Source organism: Astatotilapia calliptera, chromosome 1, assembly GCF_900246225.1.
Source record: "Astatotilapia calliptera chromosome 1, fAstCal1.2, whole genome shotgun sequence".
NCBI lineage: Eukaryota > Metazoa > Chordata > Actinopteri > Cichliformes > Cichlidae > Astatotilapia > Astatotilapia calliptera.
In genome coordinates, this window is record NC_039302.1 from 16,722,142 (window position 1) to 16,736,888 (window position 14,747).

The 14,747-nt window shown below is 40.2% G+C and overlaps 1 protein-coding gene across 4 annotated transcripts in view; it reads right to left on the minus strand.

Moving 5' to 3' along the window:
• Nucleotides 1-14,747, minus strand: part of mybpc3 (myosin binding protein C3) — a 33,484-nt gene that overhangs the window by 1,414 nt on the left and 17,323 nt on the right. For 2 of the 4 annotated variants that reach the window (XM_026166493.1, XM_026166500.1), the window contains 16 exons: nt 13,226-13,391; nt 13,032-13,138; nt 12,888-12,917; nt 12,664-12,803; nt 11,799-11,870; nt 10,176-10,335; nt 9,919-10,023; nt 9,611-9,799; nt 5,733-5,867; nt 5,472-5,639; nt 5,263-5,351; nt 4,233-4,428; nt 3,956-4,095; nt 1,110-1,269; nt 885-1,021; nt 93-279 (listed from right to left, as the gene is read on the minus strand). In XM_026166493.1, the coding sequence (XP_026022278.1) occupies nt 93-279; nt 885-1,021; nt 1,110-1,269; nt 3,956-4,095; nt 4,233-4,428; nt 5,263-5,351; nt 5,472-5,639; nt 5,733-5,867; nt 9,611-9,799; nt 9,919-10,023; nt 10,176-10,335; nt 11,799-11,870; nt 12,664-12,803; nt 12,888-12,917; nt 13,032-13,138; nt 13,226-13,391 (2,181 nt within the window). The remainder of the gene's footprint in view (nt 1-92; nt 280-884; nt 1,022-1,109; nt 1,270-3,955; nt 4,096-4,232; nt 4,429-5,262; nt 5,352-5,471; nt 5,640-5,732; nt 5,868-9,610; nt 9,800-9,918; nt 10,024-10,175; nt 10,336-11,798; nt 11,871-12,663; nt 12,804-12,887; nt 12,918-13,031; nt 13,139-13,225; nt 13,392-14,747) is intronic. The other 2 variants (XM_026166519.1, XM_026166508.1) reach the window with 1 other exon arrangement.

Here is a 14,747-nt window from a genome sequence, read left to right on the forward strand (position 1 = left end):
TGGAAGGGGGTGTTAAAGGAGGATGCTGGAGAAAAAGTGCAGTCTAAGTGGGGCATGCAAAAGAGGACACATGCATTTCATGAACTACTTACGGCGAACCTCCAGTTTACACTCCACTGTGTCTTCACCGCTGTCGTTGACTGCTTTGCACGTATACACCCCCCCATCAAATGGACAGGGCTTACGGATCTCCAGCGTCAGGACACCTTGCTTACTGATCATCCTGTACTTGGCTTCATTTGAGATGTCCATTTTGTTTTTGTACCATGTTACTTTGGGCTAATAAGGGAGGAAAAGTAGAATTATGTAAGTATATATTTTTGGGAAAAGATTTTGGAAAGCAGTTTAAATGTTGATTGAATAACATAATAATAATACAATTAATACTACTACTACTACTACTAATAATAATAATAAAGATTTCAGGGTGGTCAAGATTATAATGATTACAGTTTGTTCAGTGACTTCCTCTCCACCACAGCTTCAAAAGTTTCCAGTTTGTAGCCAATCACAGAGCCAGCTTTGCTGATCTGTTCATTCAGCGTGCTGGAGTCTTGCTCATAGGGGGTCATCTGATGGTGGGGTTTTCTCTGTACTAGTTTAGGATTTGTAAAGTGCTTATTTATTTGCTTATTTATTTGCATTCCTGAAGTTTTTCTGATAGAGTTATTCTTTCTATCTATATCTATCTATCTATCTACACACACACACACACACACACACACACACACACACACACACACACACACACACACACACACACACACACACTTATGGTCTAAAAAATTGTTAAGCACTGTATATAAGCAGAGGAAAATGTTTAACAAGGTTTAATTCTAGTAAAAGTGAATATCTTTGAAACATCTAATTCATACCCTACAGACCTTTGGTATTCCTCGCACGGCGCAGCTTAGGGTGGCGTTGTATCCTGCTATGACAGAACGGTCCACCAAAGGGCGTGTAAACTTGGGAGCCTCTGTAAAGTCATGATCCTTGTAGTTGGGTGGCTTGTATATGATACCTGAGATGACAATTGGATAATTTCCTTTCAGTTCCAAAGAGCATATAATCATAACCACAAGTGCATCACACTGGCTATATTTGCTCACCTGTTTTCTGAATGTAAACACTGTCTTTTGTGCAGTACGGCTCTGGGCTGAGGCCCACAAGGTTTATGGAAAAGACTCGGAACACGTACTCATTCCCCATGATGAGGTCGGACACAACACAATGGGTTCGGCGGTACTGATCATGGACTGTATACCATTCCTTCACATTAATTTTAAAAAACACACGAAAAAACAGATTGAGTGTTTAAGTACCACTTTAAAGACAAATGTAACTGAACGAGTGAGGAAAAAGAATGAATCATCATACTTTTATAAATTGGTTTTATTTAGAGTCCAGAAGGGTGTCATTCATACTTATTTAAGTTTTCAGCTTAAAGACACCTGAAGCTACTCTGGATGGCTATGATAATATTTCATTTTATGACATTTAATCTTTACATTAAGGCACAGCCCACATAAAGTTACACAGGATATATTGTTTGTTCACTGAGACAAGGGTTTATTTAAAGGACACCTGCCCTAAGTGCTTTTATCTATGCCACATAACAGGTACACTGTTTTTGGTAACATGATAATAAACACTCCTACCTCACTATGTTGCAAGCAAACTTAATTTGATCTAATAATAATGGCTGGAGTGAAACATGAGCACTTGCTGTGCTGGCAGGGGAACAATGGTCCTGCGTCACTGTGCAGACAATCTGGACCAGCTCAAAGCTACAAGGATAAGATTAGGACATTCCTGGCTGACACTGTTCCTGGCGGCTCGAGGTGGAGGATGGTGGCAGTTGGAGCTCTTGCCAGGAGGCCAGATATTACATCACTAGTGACCCACAGAGGAAAGTTACTGGGAAGAGTCTGAATTTGACTTTAAAAAACAAGAATTGGGTGTTCAAGATCAAATTTATTTGCAGTTTTCGATAATCCACACAGGATCAAACGTCGGCAAAAAGGCTCAAATATACACAACGGGTTCGCCATTAAAGTCACTTTAATTTTTTAATAGGTGGTTTTGAAAGGTTCTGCCTTATATCTTAACAAGCACTCACTGGAGTAACCAATACTAACAATAGGATCTAGGAAGGAGAATTGTAGAATTGGGAAGGTCTCTTGGAGACGTTTCTAAACAACTGCAGATTTCAAGATAAGGAGTTTACACAATTGTACGTAACTACAAGTTATTTAGATCTGCTACCATTTTGCTATGGTCAGAAAGAAATTTAAACATCAGATGAGAACCACCAAGGCTCAAAGCTGCCACTAACTGGAAACTGTTGGAACACCAGTGTTACTGTTCACAATAAGGTTTAAATCGCCACAGACTGAGAGGTTATTGACCACAGCAGAAGCCTTTGCTCCAAAATCAGCATTTTCAAGGTGGACTGAAGTTTGCAGCTGCACACCCGAACAGGCCAAATGACTTCTAGAGAAAAGTTTTGTGCTTAGATGAGACAAAAATTAAGATGTTTAGCCAAAATGACAAGAGGTATGTTTGGAGGAGTAAAACGTACCAACTCTTAAGCATGGTCAAAGTGGTAACATCATACTTTGGGGCTGCTTTTCTACCAGTGGTACTGCTGCATTGCACAAAGTGGACGGAATAATCAAACTTGGACACAGACGGATGTTCCAAAAAGACAATGATCCCAAACACACATCAAAACCTGCTTTGCAGTGGATAAAACGTTTAGCTTCTTTCGCGAACCTCCCAACCTAAACCCTACTGAAAATGTGTAGGCCTCCTTAGAAATTGGGTCTGTGTGATGCCAGAGGCTTGTTGATGGCCACCAGAAGTATCTGGTCAAGGTGCAACTTGATAAGGGACAATTAACCAAATACCATAGGTTAACAGCTGAAAGAAATTATTTAAAAAACAAATTACTATAATATTACTCGCCTCTGTCAGTGCGCCCCAGGGTGGCTGTGGCTACAATGTAGCTTGCCATCACCAGTGTGTGAATGGGTGGATGACTGGTTGTGTAAAGCGCTTTGGGGTCCTTAGGGACTAGTAAAGCACTATACAAATACAGGACATTTACCGTTACCATTTATGCCCATGATGAGTTTATGTAAACTTAAAAACTGTATGTAAACTGACCACAACTGTAATAACTGACTGTAATAACTGACTGACTAAGTTGGTGCTGGGAGCAGGCTGTGGTGGATAAGTAGGGCTTGCTTGAGAGTCCCAAGCCTCATTGATTTAATAAATCTTTGTTAACTGCTGACTTATATTTAGACTTTGTTAACTTAAAAAATAGTTTTGTTACCTAAATGTAACCAAACTATGCAGATGTTTCCAAATACAAATTCCAGAAACCAAACTTCTCCCGTGTGCCAGCAGAAACTGCATGTTCAGCATAAGCTGCTGTAATTAGAGGATATGTTCCAGGAGGGAGACTAAAATATTAATCTGACCTCATCCAGGACCACAGACGGTTGGGCCAGGGAGAAAGAAATTTAGATTTGAGTGTTATTATCTCTTCTACCTAACCTGACCACTGGAGAAACGCACTAGCAACAAAAATTACCAAAGGTTCCCCATGTGGAACATATTGCACAAATTTCTATTACTGGCACAGGTACCATAAAGTTGGAACAGGCATGGTACCACAAGAAAGTGGAGCAAAAGTGCTTCCAATAGATTCTGTCCACCAGGATTTTCCTAACCTGAACGTCTGCTCTATGTAACTTTTGGTACTGAAACGTGGAAAAAGGGACAGGAAAGTATTAGGTAAATTAAAACATTAAATTAATCTCTGCTTTTATTGAATTGAGCTGCTCATTATTGGGTGGAAAAGCATGGAAAAACATGCTAAAAGCAAAAGCGAGAACTAGTGTTTGGATCCAGCTGGACTCCAAAAAGCTTTCTAGCGCAGTCTCACCATAGTCTTTTTGTCGGCTTTCTGAATGGTGTAACCGGTTATTTCACAGTTTCCGTTGTCCTTTGGAGGCTTCCACTCAAGCGCCACATTAAAACCCCAGGTATCAACAATCTTTAGAGCCTCAGGAGGGCCTGGGAGGTCTGTAGAAGGAAAAAAAAATAGGAGCTCTCATTCAGTGCCCACTGACAAAACATCTGTGGTGCTGTTTTAATGCAGTGATTTTTTATACTCCGATTAGAAGTCAAACGTAGCTCTCCATTTGTTCAGTTCTGCTTACCAACGACCTGCAGTGTTACTGCTGCTTTGTCCTCCACGTTTTCAATCTGCACCTGGAGCTCATACTTCCCAGAATGTTTTCTCTCTGTTTTGCGGATGAAGAATATCGTGTCAACTTCACTGTTCCTAACACTAGCTATTGTGGGATCTAGGGGCTCCCCATCTTTGCTCCATGTGACTTTTGGCCTGGGTTTCCCCTGCATCACAAGAAAAGAGAAAGGAATGGCTGTAACTCAGATTGCTTCTGTGTTTGTCTGCAAATAAGAGACAAGAAAAGCAACCTTTCAGCTCTCTCCTGTCACACTTACAAGTTCAAACAGCAGCTCATAAACAGAACATTGCTCAGCGTTGCCACAGTTGGTCAGCTTGTCAAAACAAAACTGCAAACTCCTTCTTTGAACACAATCAGGGCTGAGGTGATAGAGTGAGGGAGATGAGGAGCAGTTCTCTATAGACTTCAGTACAACCTGTCTTCTTTTTACAAACTCAGGACTCACCCCCTGCTGGTCCATTAGAGTGTGGGTTCAAAACATTTCTACTGTGGCTTCCCTTTTCAGACCTGGACCTGGACCAGTCTATGGTCAATATCAAAGGCACCTCATTTTAAAAGTGGTTGACCTCAAAGTGGCATCACTACACTGCTTTGATCCAGAGTTAAAAAATCTTAAATACTTTTGAGGAAACTACTATGAATTTTCCCCCAAACAAGTTTTACAAGCAATGATCTGACCTTACAGGTGAAGTTTCCAGATTCCAAAGAGCAGATTCTTAAGTGGCCTCATTCCTAATTACTGACAGCCTACATGTTAACATGAAAGTGACTTTTGACCTGGCGCCGTCTTTAGACCAAGGTTTACATTTTTTTATGTCCGTGCTGGGAAAGGTGAAATAATCCTACCTTTTTATCCATCCAGTCACACTGATATGACCACCAGATATGACCAATAATGATAAAGACATCAGTCATGTTTTACTTTGATATCAAACATAGGTAACATCCCTTGTTGTGTTTCATGTGTTCATGAAGCCACCTGAAATGGAATCACGATGTTCATGGTGTCTCCAACTTTCTTGATAAGAGTCTGACGGAGATTTCTTGGAAGCCAAATTTTAGGGCGTTCTGTGAAAATAAAACACAAAATAAGAGTATGAAAAAATGGCTGAGTATTGTGTATCACGTCCACGTAGGGAACTAAAGGATGCAAGCGAATAATGAAGCGTGTAATCTATAATTACTCACGCATAATCTCTCTGATGGTGACGGGCTGAGCCAGAGTGGCGGGAGCACTTGGTCCCGCCATGTTGTAGGCTCGCACACGGAACTGCAGCTTGTCTCCGGTGGTGAGGCCTTTGATCACCGTCGACGTCCTCTCTGTCAGACCCTCCATTGCTGGTATCCATTCATCAGCTGTTGCCAGAAACCACAAAAAATTCAAATAAACTCAAATCACAGAGTTATGATGTGGAAATTAGCATAAATGCAACTTGCTCCGGTACGTACTACCCTCCTTGCAGTACTCAATCCCATAGCCCTCAAGGTCAGCTGAGCCAATTCTCTCAGGCCGCCGCCACTTCAACGTGATAGAAGTGTCACTGACGTCGTCGACGCACAGTCCAAGGGGCTCGCTTGTAGGAGCTGAGGAAGAGGCAGAGAGCACATAAATGTCCCTTTGAGTCAGCTAGAGCTTTAAAGCAATACATTACTTTAATTAATTACTCGACAAGTGGATGACAATAATCAGTACAAGATTATTTAACCCTTCTTCAGAGCCATCATCACATTACACTGCAGCTTTCCTTTTCTTTTGTTCCACACCAGGTCAAGTCAGCAAGCTCCAAGTCATAGACAGTAAGAAAAAAAAAAACTCCCTTCTTAAAGTCTACCTAATAAATTGCATTTCATTACACTTTAGAGTCCTGTTCCAAAAAAGGAGGCCTAGTAAAATTTGTGAACCCTGTAATGAGGAAAAGCTCAAAGCCAGAGGGCTAACTCAAACCTCAGGTTAGTTATGAGGAACAGGTCTTCTCTCCATTTCCTCCACTTTTGCTGCACATTATGTCTTTCTTGAAACCCCAGGTAGATGCTAGTTTGTCATTCATTTTATTTAAAATAATTCCTTCCACAATCAGTCTGTCATCAGTGTCAGGACAGTGACAGAGAGCTTTAGAATTTAGGGATCATATATGTTATATATTAATGCACAATCTTTTTAACTTTTTATCCTCTTACAATTGATCACATCGATGATAAAAAGGCCTTTTGTAGATATTTTTTAGAGATGATGTTAATATTTGAGTGAAGATGAATGTTGTGTTGCTAAATGCAGTATAATGTGAGATTTTTAATATAGGCTCCACATAGTGTGAATGTTATTAAATGCTCTCGACTGTACATTTAAAATGTAAAATCTCCATGACCCCAGATACCTTTTGCATCAGAAATCACCATAATCTATCTTAGTGGATCTCACTGGGTCCTATTTTGTGTGTCAGTTTATGGCTGAATAAAAATATTTAAAACTCTAATGTAAAGAGAATTTAAGGAGAACATGCCAGGTAAGCAATGACTGAGAAAAGAAAATCACTATTTTTCCTCATCTTGTATTTAAATTAATTTATTTTTAAGGCAAAGATCTACACTTAGTTAAAAAGCAGGTTCTAGAGCATTTTAATTGAATTATGACAATGATGCTGTTTGCCTTGCAGTAATTTTACTAACAGACCATCCAGAATTTCCTGTGCTGCAGTTTTGATGAATTCTGTATAGATATCTGGGCTAATTTGCATCTTTCTTTCCTGCAGTGTTCCTCTACACTCTATAATTGTATATATAGCTTGCTAGTATAAGCTTGACTACATCCAATAAGATAATAATCGACAGCATTTATTACATTTCTGTGTTTAAGAAGCAGTGGTAGACCGTCAAGTTAAATTCAGTATGCACTTGTGTAAGTTCTTGTTAGCATACACAGATCATACTCAGGCAGCTGTAGTGGGAGGTATGTGAAGATGAGCTATTGGTCTTATATAGTCCACAGGGTTTAGCACAATCTTCATCTCCAATAATGAAAATCAGCGTCAGGTTGCCTAATCCTGTCCTAACTTGAACAACAAAGACATATTAATTAAATATTAAATGTTATTAGTTATCAAATGGCCGTTTAGCCCATAAGCCAGATTTAGGCATCATTTTCCATCCAGTGAAATATGAGTCTGTGAATATGACTGACCTTGACTTGCCAGGCTAAAGTCCAAGTGGCTGTGATACTTTGTGTGACACGTGATTTCAGACCTGTGGCTCTGGAGCGCTATACAGCTCTTTTGCCTGGGAGTCTCTCATCCATAGAGACCAAGATGGTCGATTTTCGGCCTTACATCTTTGGATTAAATCTTTTCTTTTAGGAGGACAGTTAGAAGAACAGCTTCAATGGGTTAATTAGAATTTGTGTGAAACAGAGGAGGAACTGATTTAGTGGCTAGTTTAGCCCTATTGTTATCACTCTGAGGACAAACTGAAAGCATATGCGGAACTATGAACAAACTGAATAGCTACTCCATCTTGCCCTTAAACATGTAGAAACCAAATGTGTAAAGTTTTAAATATTGTGTGACTATTTCTGTGTGTGTTGCACAGCCAGTAAACATGTTAGGGAATGATTTGCTGAGCAGTCAGTGCACTGACAAATATTTACTTAATCAAAATTCACTGCCAGCATGACCTAAATATACAGTCAGCTATGACCATAATAATTTTGCTAGTGTGGATTGAACCTTTTTCTAAAACCTGCATGATAATCCAGCAAAAAATAAAATCAAATAAAAATCACATCCTAAAATCCTAAATCAAACAATGCCTACTGCAAACAGGCTGTGGGTCTGGCTCAGCGGCAGCAGCAGGCTCCACGGGGGTCTGCACTGCTGGGGCTGCAGCTTCCTCTGCAGGAGAACCACTTTCTGTCAGAGTGACACCTTTTGCTGGTGTTTCATCCTCAGCTGGTGCTCCCTCTTCTCCACTGGGTGCTGCCTCTGCACTACTGGCTCCAGGTTCCTGTTCTGCATCAGGAGGTGGAGGTGCCTCTGTCTCAGCTTTACTGTGTTCACAGTTTGCTTGTGCATTCTCTGGAGCCCCAGCTGCCGTTTCTTCCACACGTTCCAAAGACTTCTTATCTTCCACTGGCTTCTTCTCAGCCGTCTTTGAGAGCTTAGCCTTTGTCATATTTTTCCTCGGTGCATAGACGTCCTGCTGTTAATTTAAACTGGTGGTTGTATCTGCTTCTTCAACGTGGTCTTTTTCTTTCTCTCATTGACAGTCTTCTCTTCTCGTCCTGCTGTCTTTGTTGTAATAACGATACTTGTTCTGCAGCAGCCTCCACAGAAGCAGTGACCCCCCTGTGTGTTAAGCAGCTGGTCCCAGCAGAGTCAAGGGCTTCCAGGCCATTATTTATAGAGAGGGATGCCATGGATAGTTTCCCAATCAGCTGTCTTAGGAGTGACTGACCATCTGGATACACTGATGCTCCCTCTTAAATCAACAAGTGTAGGATAAGACTGCAGTTTAGATAAATTAGTGCCACAATAAAAGACAACTAAAACCTGAGCTGCTGAATGAAAAGTGACAGTCATAAAGAGTGCATCTAACTCCAAACCTTGTTTGGCTGTGGAACTGGGCACTTGCATATGTGGCAAGGCACCATCAATGCCTCTAAAGTCTGTATATACAGATTTTAGAGCTACACATGCTCCCATCCAGATTATGTCATATATTTCAGTAAAACAATGCTAAACTGCATACTGCATCTAGTACAGCCGCATAGATTTGGAGAAGAGGAGCCCAGGAGCTGAACTGGTGTGCCTGCAGCCCAGTAGACTATTGATGAATTAGTCATAGACTATCAATTGTTTTAATTAAAAGTCCATTCTAAATCAATATCATAGGAGCCTGACATGTGTTCGGTGTCTCAGTGACTATTTACTCATGTTTGCGTTATACCACAGAAATGCCACTTCTTCCTTATAGCCAACAGACATGCTCTGTACTCCTGAGTTAACTCAGAGATGATCTTTGCATCATCATGTTTTTGTTTTTTAATTTGTTACATGCGCAGTTCACAGACCCGGAACTCATGACCACATTACAAGTCACCCTAGCCCTATGACCTGAGTGAAACGTTAGACTGACTAAGTCACTGGAACTTGCATGACCCAACTTATTCAAGTCAAACATGCCAATGTTATCACAATCTGTCTTTACAACCAAGACAACTCATCAATCAACCTTTTCATGAAAGTGACCTGAATGAAAATGGAACATCCACTTATCCATTTCAGTGTTGCAATTATTTCTGTTTATTTAATCTAAAGATAAATTCACAGACTCACCGATTGGCACAAATGGCTGAGAGGCTGGACTGTGACGAGACATACCAATGCTGTTCACAGCATAGACTCGCATCTCATACGGCACACCTTCTATCATACGCTTGGCTTCATAGGTGGTTTCAGGGTAGGGGTCAAAGTTGAGTCTCATCCACCTGTAGCTCTTCAGCTTCTTTCTCTCCAGCACATACCCTGCAAATTCAAATGTGTGTTGCCATTGGCTTGGTGTCTCCAAGGAAAAATAAAGGAAGATGCAAAAAGAAAATGGCTCATATTATTATGAAATAAAGCCCATTAGAAGTTATTTTTACCAATTATTGGCTGGCCACCGTCCAACAGAGGGGGTTCCCATTGAACGACACAGGAATCTTCACCCACACTGAGGATTGTGGGAGCCATGGGAGGATCAGGAACATCTGGAGGAGAAACATTACTCTTCTTTTTGTCAGAAGAAAGTTTGACATTCATAGATAAATTTCATAAATTTACAACTTTGATGGCTGTTGGTGTGTGTTAATTGGTATTGCTGGGGCTTTGGTAGGGAGAATAATGATAAAAGATGTCTTACCGACAACTTTCACGTGGATATCTGCTGTATCTTCCCCAGCAGGGTTTCGAACCACAACAGAGTAGATTCCCTCATCCTGCCTTTCAGCACACTCAATAGTGAAGACGCAGTGGCCCTTGGTGGTTTCCACATGGATCCTACCATCTCCCTCTGTGACGACCTACATGAGGACAACCATGAAAGTTACTCGATTATATTGAGCAAAGTTTTTTTGGGGAATTTGTGCTGCACTTTCTTAAAAATGATAGTTGTAGCCGGATCAATTATGACTTTTAAGACGAATACAAATAACAATATTTATTGATTTTTTAAAAAAAAAATCCAAGTGTATCAGCTAATATTTTACACTGCCATTTGTGTAGTTAATATTTGTTAAAATTATTATTTTTTTACACTTTGCCTCACTCTGCTCACATCTGCTGGTTGTTTGTAGTGTTGCAAACATGTGTCGCTGACAAGGAAATTGCAGAGTGCCCTGTGGTGGACAAACCATGCAAATTCAACTCTCATAACGTATTTGAAGGGTGTTTCTCCCCTTTCTTCTTGACTTTGTTGAAGTCATTTATCAGCTTTTATAAATGCAGACACTGAATGCTTTCATTATTATTTCCATGAATATACAATTTAGCATGTCAATTTGCTGCTTTACAACTTGAAGATCTAATTTGAAATCTAATTTCATGAGCTAATTAATTCCTCTTATTTTTTTAAAATAGAAAGTAAAAAACCTTCAGATTAAGTCTCAGAGTAGGTGAACTTTAAAATGCTAATATAACATACTGGTCTGACTGATAGTATTAACCATTAGAATTTTTTTCTTGACCAATACCGGATTGAGGTGATGCTGCTCTTGCTTCCTTTATGACAAACTTAATATTATACCTTGACAATATTTCTCAATTACTACATTTAGTGTTGGAATCTAGTATTTAGTTGCATATTTTATCTCCAGTTGTGTAGCAGTTAACACATTTGCTTGCCAAACAAAAGGTTGCTAGCTCATTTTCAACTAGATACAAATATCCCCATTGGAGTCACATCAGGCAAAAAACTCTGCCAAATCAGACGTGTGGAACTACCTGCTGTCGTGACCCCTTGTGGCAAGAGAGCTTCCAAATGTCGTTTTCATGCTCATATGGTTTATACCTTTTCCATACTGTACACATTGTACTTGCTGCTCAGCCTCCTGTGCCCTCTGTCTGTCTTAGGGAAGAGTCATAACATGCTCTTACCTTAGTGACATGGATGAACTCTGCATGCAGTTTTATCCTGTTCTTAGTGTTTAAAACTGACACAGAGGAAGGAAAAAACCATGGTATTCACTGGAGAAAGTGTTTTTAAGAAAATCCATGTATTAGTTTACAATTGTTACTTCTGCTCTTTGAGGTTTTCTTGTTAAAGTCTTTTCAAAGCTCAAGCTGTAAGACAGCAGGTTTACAGCACATTTCTACAATACATTTGCAAATCTAAATGCATGACATGTGACGTTACTGTTTATGTGTCACAAAAGCTTGTAAAGGTCAGCAAGTGCACATGCGTAGAAACTGAGGCATGCGCTGGCAGTGCTGGCGTGAGTGAAAAAAAACAAACAAAAAATAAGCATATAATGAAAAGTACACTTACTTCCCCATCCTTCGTGGTCCAAGAGGTTGTATGCCCTCCTTTGTCATCTCCACCGGGTTTTACAGAACTAGCCTACATTTGAGCAGAGCAAAGCCTTAAAAGCCAAAGAGGACAGAGAGGGTCCCCTCAAATCAAAGACTTGCAAACTACAGCTAGCATCACTGTTGGAAGCCATTAGCAGCACTGTGCTTACTCAGCTCGGTGAAAGCATCAAAGTTTACAAGCCAAAGCAGGGAGGAATGGAATATGGAATATGGAAGAACTAGCCTGTTCCACTTTAGATTATCAAAAGCAATTTGATGAAAATATACTTCCTTGGCTTGTTTAATATTGGAAGCATGTAACATATTGTTGCATTCATTTTTAAAATGCAGTATTAGTATGTCTTTCAAATATAAAATAATCAGCTACAAATATAAACTAATCAGCTACAACACTGAAACTGCAGACAGGTAAAATGAACAACATTCATCTTCTCATTGCACTGCAGTTACATTATTTAAGGACATGCACCCCCATGATGATAGCACTCCCCGATGGCAGCCAGCCACCTCACCCAGCAAAACCAAACAAAAAGATCTTTTTTCCTGGCTTCTGAGATCCCTGTATCTCAATCAAATTGAGCTTGTAGGCTCCGCTATCCAACCTCGAAGGTCTCACCTGGGTCAGAACAGTTTTGGTGGCACAACAGTGACCTGTACGCTGTCACGTAGGTGATTTAATGTTGTGATTGATCAGTGTGTCTTTGGTAATGAATGAAGTGGGTTTTTTTTTTTCCAGATTTCAAATCTTACCTATATAACTCTGGACTGGTGGCACATGTCTTAATTAATGATTAATAGCACAAGCCTTCCATTTGTCTTACCTTTTCTCCTTTGGTCCAGATCACTGTTGGAGCTGGGTCTCCAGTGATGGGGACGTCCAGACGTAGTTTGTTGCCAGCCACCACCACAATGGTTGACTCGGCGGTGCGACCCATACAGTCTAAGTGGATCTTAGGAGGATCTGTGAACGTAATGTAAATGGTTAAAATGGAAAAATATTTTGTATTATGACTGGTACAATCTGCGTAAGTTGGTGGCTGTGTACCTTGGCGTGGCACATAATCAATCTTCACCTCTTGGAAATCAAGAAAAAAACAATTAAATAAGTTATTTAAGTAAAATTTGAACATGTGAGTCTCTAAAGAGACTCTAATTTTAAAGTGTAAGAATATAAAAGCACACATTTTACCCAAGAAATTTAGTTTAGCAGAGAGGTTGAAAGCATAGCCATCTGGCACAAATGTGTAGTCCCCCTCATCCTCCGGTTTGACGTCATCAATGGTCAGTTTGTGGATCCTACGGGGTCAAAAACTTTAGCTTGTGGCGTCATGGAGTGCAGGCAGCATACCGAACACGCATTACCACGTGCAAACATGTCCTCACCTGCCAATATGCGTGATGTTCACTCTGGCATCAGGCTTGACTTCGACGCCATTCTTGTACCAGGTTCCCCTCACGTTCTCATCTGACACCTCGCACTTGAAAACCGCCTGATCTTTTGCCTTCACTGTGAGGTCTGCGATGCTCTGGTAGACTTCCAGCTCTTTCTCTACATGTTCAGAAAACACAGGCTCAGAGTGCAGATAACAGCAGGCCTTCTGCTTTATGAGACGCCAGGTTTAGTTGATAGCTTGTGAGGATAATATGATTAAAAAAAATAAAAGCTCCAGCGACTGTACGCGTGGATAATGTGATAATGATTTTGAGCATGAGGGTCTCCTCTGTGTGTTGTATCTTAGCTACAGACACAAGAGGAATAGTTAATTAGATTTATAGTAGAAAATAAAGTGGCAAGATATGAGGATATGAGGACCATATGCAGGAGCTTCGGGTTATTACTGTATATCAGATGAAATAATGTACAAGAGGGTTATTAAAGTTGTCCCAGGGAAATTGTTATCTGGGTGAGATATCTCACACCGCGCTCCTTTTAAAGGTTACAACAGTTTCACGTCAGCTCACTGCTAGGTAGGGCATATATGATGGGAATGTCCAATGGCATTATAATGGGAGCTCTACTGTGGACTGAGGTGTTGATCCCTGCAACACGATAGCAGCTGGTATTTCTTGGCAGGCTCGCTGTTCAATTAAAAGGCCAACAAAGAGGCAAAGATCAGGTTTATATCTACACACACCTCTGAAACACACACACACACACACACACACACACACACACACACACACACACACACACACACACACACACACACACACACACACACACACACACAAAACAACATATGCAAAGGAGAGAGCATGCATATTCAATATAATGCGAAGAAATTTTAAGCAGATGTTGATGACCATTGTGTGATAATCTTTTCTTTTAGAGGGATTTTGATGAATGTTTTGTTCTGTCAGATAATGGTGCTAAAATGGTTACAGGGAAAACTAACTAGATTTTTCTTAATGAATTTTGCCTATGTCCGTGTATGGATGAGTTTGAACAGTCTCCATCCATTATTTCTAGATCACCTGTGGAATTAAAAATAAAACATCTAATCACCTTCAAAGAGACACTTGTCTTAAATATACCAAAGACCATCATGTTATTGAAAAAAAAAGTTCCAAATCTAACTAATTTCTCAAAAGGAGACTTACAAAATTCAGTTGTGCCCAGCGGGGATCCTACATCAGCATCACCGAGCTGCTGTGACTTGGTACTAGAGGAAAATCTACCATCTAATAATAAAACATACTTTCAAACCACAAAGTACTCTTTGCCCTTTAGGTGAAATATATGTCTTCTAACTTTAGCTTACATGTGCTCTTACATCTGTGGAGCAACCTTGGGACAATGATAGGTGCTATATCCTAAAGATAGACCACATACCAAGAGTGGCAAGGCCACGGAGCTATTGGTAAGGTATGGGAATACGACCTTGAAAAATTCATCACTGACAAA